Source organism: Trichomycterus rosablanca, chromosome 1 (genome assembly GCF_030014385.1).
Source record: "Trichomycterus rosablanca isolate fTriRos1 chromosome 1, fTriRos1.hap1, whole genome shotgun sequence".
In the NCBI taxonomy this organism is placed as follows: Eukaryota; Metazoa; Chordata; class Actinopteri; order Siluriformes; family Trichomycteridae; genus Trichomycterus; species Trichomycterus rosablanca.
Genome location: NC_085988.1, coordinates 68,641,368 through 68,648,734, shown reverse-complemented (window position 1 = coordinate 68,648,734; position 7,367 = coordinate 68,641,368). Strand labels below are relative to the sequence as shown.

Genomic DNA, 7,367 nt, shown 5'->3' with positions numbered 1-7,367 from the left:
ACTACATTCTCCTTTTACCTATATGGTTGTTCTTTGGGTATTCCAGATTTCATCCCCCAAACAAATAAGTGAGGTTAGTTGCACCAAGTTGTAATGGGTAGAACAGGTGTTTCAGCTACTCCAGATGTTTCCAGGTGGCACCAGACCCTTGGATCAAAGCAACTGTTAATTTTTGTTAAACTACCTACTTAATGGTCTTTAATTTCTACTAGTTTGATTTAATATATAATCAATTATTAATTCCTTAATAAATAATTCCTAAAATGTTTTATACAGATGAATTCTGCTATTTTAATAAGTAAAAAGAAACGAAAAATTAAAACTGAATCCACACACAATTTCCACTTTGCCTAATAACAGCAGTAAACTATTTACTATTCAAAGCTATTTACTTACTGAATGTCATAATGAAACCCCTGAAACTGTAGGGAAAAAAATATTCAGCTTCATAAAAATGCTAAACATACAAAACAGCAGACTGGATTTTAATACCAATCAATTCTTTTTAATGAATTTGGTAAAATCCATTGTATTAACAAAAACTCCATGAGCTCTAGTACCAATGTATTTCTTTTCTAGATGTGTTACTTATTCAAAAGCTTTACTGTATGCTTGCATAAAAAAACTACTACTAAACGCAACTTCATAGTTTTAGCTTTCTCATATTGTATCTATCAAGTCTCTAACAGTAACGTGGAAAAATGTAAAATTTAAAATATTACATGTCAAATGTCCTTATGTTTCTAATATTTCATATAAAATAAATGATCCACTTCATATAAAACTAATGAACTAGGTAAAATAGCAAATATTGTTTAAACAAAGTTTTAGGCATTAAAATGATACAATGTCTGTGCACCTACTTTTAAAGAACACTGAATAAATAAATAGGACATGTAATAAGGGTAGTACATGTTTTATTAATAATATGAAGCTTTTCACTCTTGCACAGAAGATCAAAAGACATGAATTACTTGAAATTTGTTTAATTGTAGGTCATGTATCGTGGGGTGGCGCTGAACTTGGCATATGACTTGATAACCTTGTTTACAGCTTCCAGGAAATCTTTCTCTGTGGCAATTTTTCTTCGAGCTCTGATGGCGAACATGCCAGCCTCTGTGCACACACTTCGGATCTCGGCACCTGCACACATTTTCAGAATGATTGATTATTCATGTTCATTCTTGATTTTAGGTTTTTAGGTAGTTAGTTTACATGAAAGTACCTGTGCTGTTGGGACAGAGGCGTGCCAGCAGCTCAAAGCGAATGTCTCTTTCCACACTCATAGATCGGGCATGGATCTTAAAGATGTGAGTGCGCCCCTAAAAAGAAAATGAATACTCAACCATTATGATCTTTATCTAAGATATTAGTCTTACATTTGAAAATGGAAAATACAAAATACCAAAAACAAGAAACTGAACCCTGCTTCCCACCTGCAAGACCTGCATATATCACCAACCTAGTATTAGATACTAAGAGATACAAAATGACTTTCTCCAACCTGTCAGTTCCTTTTCTTTTTCCCCAATTTAGCCTTTTTCTAGTTCCGTACTGTACTCACGAGCTTTGCCACCTTCTCTGACATGTGCAGCTGCTGACTGCTTCACAAAGCATGTGTTTGAGACTCACAAGGAGCACGATATCCATTGAACTTGCAACAACTTAACAAAACTGTAATCATTTGTGCTCAATCCAATCACACAGATTTCAGTATTTAAAGCAGACTCACCTCTAGGTCAGGCAGACTAAATTCAATCTTGCGGTCGAGCCGACCAGGTCTCATAAGAGCGGGGTCCAGAGTGTCAGGTCGGTTTGTAGCCATCAGCACTTTGATGTTTCCTCTAGGATCGAAGCCGTCTAGCTGGTTGATCAGTTCAAGCATAGTCCTCTGCACCTCATTGTCTCCTCCAGCTCCATCATCAAAACGTGCACCTGCAGAATTTAGAGCCAGAATCATTTTTAGTCTTTTTTAAGTTTTTAAAAGTAGATCTTTCCTTGTTTACACAGCACACAAAGTTTTCTGTTACCAATTTAACATCTTTGCTTGCATTTATCAGATTTCTCAGTGCTCAATTTCTCTATGCACTCTGGTGATCCAACTGTTGTATGGCACCCTTGCTGGCAAAAAAGGGATGCAGGCTAGCACATTGTTACATCAAAAAAAGAGACTTCTTACAGAGACTTTTAGCACATACACATGGCCACACTGCCACTGTTGTTGACACCTAAACCACATAGAAATCACTGTTGTAGTGGAAAGATGATGACTATCCATCCAGACTTCCCATCTCACAGCCAGTCAGTGGCATCACCAAGACTAGGGCTTAAGAGCAGAGTTTCAGCAGTGTTGAGCTGCCATACCGGACTGCTGCAGCTTATGCCACTTGGTATATATTTTTTTCAATAATGGTATCATGCAGCCAAGTTTCACTTTCACTTTTTTTTAAACAAACAATACAGTGCATTTAAACATCCTCTATAATTATTTGCAGTGCTTGTATTTTTCTCTTTTATGAAATAGTTTTTTTGCACTTCATATTGTTAAATAAGCTGCATTGTAATTTTTAATGTTTTGCAGGAAATCAAAAACTTGTTTAAAAGAAATATGTTTTAACTGTTAACTACTACAAAGTGAAAACTAAAGTGTGTATCTAGACACTGAAGAATTTGAAAGTAACATGTTTCAAAGGACAGTAAACAAAAAACAGTACCTCCAATGGCATCAATTTCATCAAAAAAGATGAGGCAGGCCTTCTTTGTTCTGGCCATCTCAAAAAGTTCTCGAACCATTCTGGCTCCCTAAAATAAAAATATAGATTTATCATGCTGAGAGCCTCCTGTCATACTACATTCCAAAAAGTATACTACATTTTAGCAAAAAGTGTCAAGCTGTGACATTTAATTACTGCTCAAGTCGTAATTGTGGAACCCAATGTGACCCAGTGCTAAACATTAACTGTCTGGGTTTACTAAGCCTGTGGAGCCGTCGATTCCTTTTTTGACAGACAGGAATATAACATGATGTGTTCTTCTGCTGATGTAGTCAAACAGCGTTAAGGTTCAATGTGTTGTGCGTTTCAAAATGCTTTTCTGCTCACCTGCTGACCCAGAGAGAGAAAGGGGTATAATATGGGACAGTGGTAGCTCAGTAATTAAGGTAATGGGCCAGTGATCAGACGGTTCCCCCCACCACCAAGTTGCAACTGTTGGGCTTCTGAGAGAGGCCCTTAACCCTCAATTGCTTGCATTGTATTCACAATTGTAGGTTGCTTTGGACATAGGGCATCTGCCTGATGTCAAATGTACAATTATCACAATCCCTTAGATTGCATTTTTCCACATTTTAATGTTGGCTGTAAACATAAACTGAAGATCCTGGCTGAGTCTGTATAAATGTATGCATTACTCGTCTGCCCCATGGAAAAATGTACTTAGTTTTTATGTATTTAGTTGTTTTACGCTGTGTTTACACCATGGTTATAATCACGGCAGGAACGGTACATATTTTTTCACTACATGGAAAAATGAGCAGGTGTTTTTTCCTATTAAAGTGGTCAATAAGTATATAATAGCAAAGTTCACTGTAAGACGCTGTCTTTTTGTAGTAAAACAAAATCCTCACCTCACCCACATACTTCTGAACCAGCTCAGAGCCAATGACTCTGATAAAGCAGGCATCAGTACGATTGGCCACAGCTCTTGCACACAGAGTTTTTCCAGTACCAGGGGGCCCAAACAGTAGCACTCCCTTAGGAGGCTCAATTCCTAGATTTACGAACCGCTCCGGCTAGAAGTAAAGAAGGTAAAGATTTAGGAAACAACCAAGAAATATTTGAAGCTATGTTTATCTGAATTACATCATAATGAGCAAACAATGACTTACATGCAGCAGAGGGGTCTCAACCACTTCTCTGAGCTTTTCTATCTGCTCTTTACAGCCTCCCACATCACTGTAGGTGACATCTGGTTTCTCCTCCACCTATTCAGAAATAAATTTACTGACAAAATCAAAATCTATCCTGACATGCGTTGTATTGCACTGTTTGATAGCTATGGTATAAATTACACAAACACAAAAGAGCACAGTCATGCAGGAATTTCAAAACTGTTTCCAACAAGTTGACAGCATATTATTTATAAATAATTGATTTTACAGCAGTGATTGTAGATGAAGCACCAATAATTAATGGGTGACCACATTTTTGCCACATAATGTAGTTCACCTTAAGGACCAACATAATTTTGTTAATATTTACATCTTTAAATTTTTTAAGGCTTATTTAATAAGTTCTTGCATCTTAAACTATGCACCAAATTTTGGAATGTATATGAAGCTAATTTGTTAATCATTTTTGTATGTAGTCTGCCAGCACATTTATCATGCTAGGACCGTGCACCAAAGTAATGCTTTGTTTTTATATTTGCACCCACCCCAGCTATGTTCAATGTACAGGATCATGTGTATAATATGGTGAACTACAATGCCACCCGTTGGTCAAAAAACAAATAAATCTATTAAAATAAAGCAGTGACCACTCTAGCTTTAGGCGGTACAGCATTGTGGTTTTCATGTGCACATAATGGTGCAACTTTGTTTCTTTTGGTAACCAACAGAAGAATAAGCAAGGTAGACTAGCAACACCACTGTAAAAACTTGCACTATGTACACATAGTAATGTGTATGTGTATTTTAACTTAATGTATTAAAGGGATAGCACAGTAGAACTGTTTTTTGCACAATGAAATTATATTTTTTACCTGCATCATAGTGACAGTGGGATCAATTTTGGGAGGAAGTGGAATGTGGATCTGATATTTGTTTCTGTCAACACTAGAAAGGGAACAAAACATTTGTTTAGTTTCAAAGACATCATCTTTGTAAGACATATGCTGCAGCTGTATTGTGTCCTTTACTTACCCAACTCTCATTCCTTCCTCGATGTCAGTAGGGGCAACCTGATCACTCAGATCCACCACAAACTTGGCAAACTGCTTTACATTAATGATGTACTTTGGATCCTCAGAGTCAGCATTAATGATTTTGGTACACCTACATGTCAAAATTTCAAAATTTAAATTTGTATTAATAAAGTGTTTGTCTGCTAAAATTCCTCATGTTCTAATGTGTTACATAATGCACTAATTTTCTTAAAATTAGTTGATCATACCTGGCAACTTGCAGTGGCTGTTCACTCTGCAGAGTCTGTTTGTCTGCAGCCAAGTCCCATAATGCAGGGGGTGCCAAGCCTGTGTCTGACTCTTTAATGCCTATGCAAACAAACCAATCGATAATTTACAACTACTATGCATTAACAAAAATACAAATGATTTGCTCTTTACATCTGATTGTCAACAAGCTAAAGTTCACACTAGCAGACGACAAGTCACTGATGTTTTGTCTTTGCTGGCCGTATAGAGCTACAGGTGCTGTCACCTTGGGGAGAGCATGGTCCAGAAAATATAGTGTATTCATTTTAATTTACATGCTGCTATATGAGGTTTGTATATAATATTTTAATAAAAAACACAGGAAATGTTGTAACACAATAGTGTTAAATAGTGCTTTATTAAGCCAAAACATCATCAAACCGGAGCTAACCTCAGAAAGAGACACTCGTCAGACACTCAAATCATACAACTGGTCCACTGGATCTACTAGAGGTAATTACTGGCATTGTCACAAAACTAAGTCTAAGTCTAATTTTGAGAAAAAAAAAAAAAAAGTCTGACACTTAAATCATGGCACCTATTTTACGTAGAAAATAAATGGATGCCTATACTTATGTTGCTTGCTGGTGACATCCTTGTTTGGTCACTAAAAAGATGATTTAATACTGTTTTACACACCACACACAGGATACCAAACTGTCACAGGGACTTAACTGTGTTACTGTGACACCAATAATAAGTCTAGTTCCCTACATACCTGTGAGTTCATTGATCTTCTTGAGAAGCTGCTGGATGTCATCTTCCACTTGCTTAATCTGACGAGAGTAGGTGCTTTGACCCTGTTACCAAACATGATTATTTTTAGTAACTGTGCTTTTGAACTGTTTAACACCAACACAAAACCATCATTCTAGATATCATTACACTTTAATTCTTAGTGTATAAACAGTATGAATAAATACTACTGTAAATTAAAACACAGTATACTCACATATGTTTTCAGAAGAGCAATGTCTCCTTCATCCAAAGCTGCGACGAAAAACAATTACAATTGCACATTAACAAATGTATTTGTATTTACAAAACACAATTACATTGATCAGTAAAATCGTTGGAAATATTTTCTTCTTTTGTTTGTTTATTAGGATTTTGACATAATGTTTTACATTCATGACAGGACAGGTAGTTACAGGTTACACACAATTCATCAGTTCAAGTTCACTGTCAAACAGTGCTCACACATGTTTTTCTTTTTTTTCTTTGTTTTTGGTAATGCACATCATATTGCTTTGGCCTGGACAGGAAAAAACATCATGGGATCTTCTGAATGTAATCAATTGCAAGTTCTGTGTAAATGCTTAGCGAATATAAATAAGATGCTGAAATAAGAAGAGTGTCTAGACAAGCAGATCAACCAGCGCTTTTTGTTTCTAAGCGTACTGTTTGATGGAACAGTTGCGTTAACCAAGTGGCTAACTAATGCTAGTCAGCAGTGCAGAGACAACTGTGAATCTTTAACATAAAAATAACGTATTACTCATTTACCAACAACCGTAAAATGGTTGTTTTTTCTTAGTGGTTATTAATGTTTAGAACGCTTTACAATAAAGGTAAACTAGTCGCCCAATTGTGCTATAGAGTAAAAGCTAGCGTCAAATCTCGACTGGGGATTAAAATTGCATTTACATTTAAAATCTGTACTCGCTGCAAAATATATATATATGTTACCTCGGATTTGTGTCTCGTCTTTCTCCTCCTCTTTCACTTTACGCTGCTCAGTCCCTAAATAATCCGGCATTGTTAGGCTTGTCTTTTTTAACAACTTCGACAACAGTTAGGAGCAAGATTACACAGCAGCTTTTCAGCTAGCTTGTTAACATTGAGATGCTAACTTCCGCTTCGGATTCTTAGTTCAAAATAAAAGTTATGTGCCCTCACCTTAGGCAGTTATAAGCCCCAATAACTTGTTTTAGTATGCTTATAATTTACAATGTTAAAAAAATAAAATTATATTTAACAAAAATACATATTGCATTATTTATTAACCTATTAAAATAAACAGGCACTTAAATATTACAGACGATACACTAAATTATGTTCATTTGCAATTTATGTCGTAAAATGTAATATCAAAAAGACTGTTGTGTCTCAGCACTTTATAGTCAAAAGTATGTGTTATCCGACAATAAACATAA

The 7,367-nt window shown here is 35.9% G+C and overlaps 1 protein-coding gene across 1 annotated transcript; it reads right to left on the bottom strand.

Moving 5' to 3' along the window:
* Positions 1–900: 900 nt before the first annotated feature.
* Positions 901–7,057, bottom strand: psmc2 (proteasome 26S subunit, ATPase 2). The gene is made up of 12 exons (XM_063005726.1): positions 6,901–7,057; positions 6,164–6,201; positions 5,930–6,011; positions 5,172–5,271; positions 4,922–5,053; positions 4,762–4,834; positions 3,887–3,982; positions 3,626–3,790; positions 2,715–2,802; positions 1,733–1,935; positions 1,226–1,322; positions 901–1,143 (listed from the first exon to the last, which is right to left on the bottom strand). Exons 1-12 carry the CDS (start codon positions 6,968–6,970, stop codon positions 986–988), a joined length of 1,302 nt encoding a protein of 433 aa, XP_062861796.1. The 5' UTR covers positions 6,971–7,057; the 3' UTR covers positions 901–985.
* Positions 7,058–7,367: the final 310 nt, after the last annotated feature.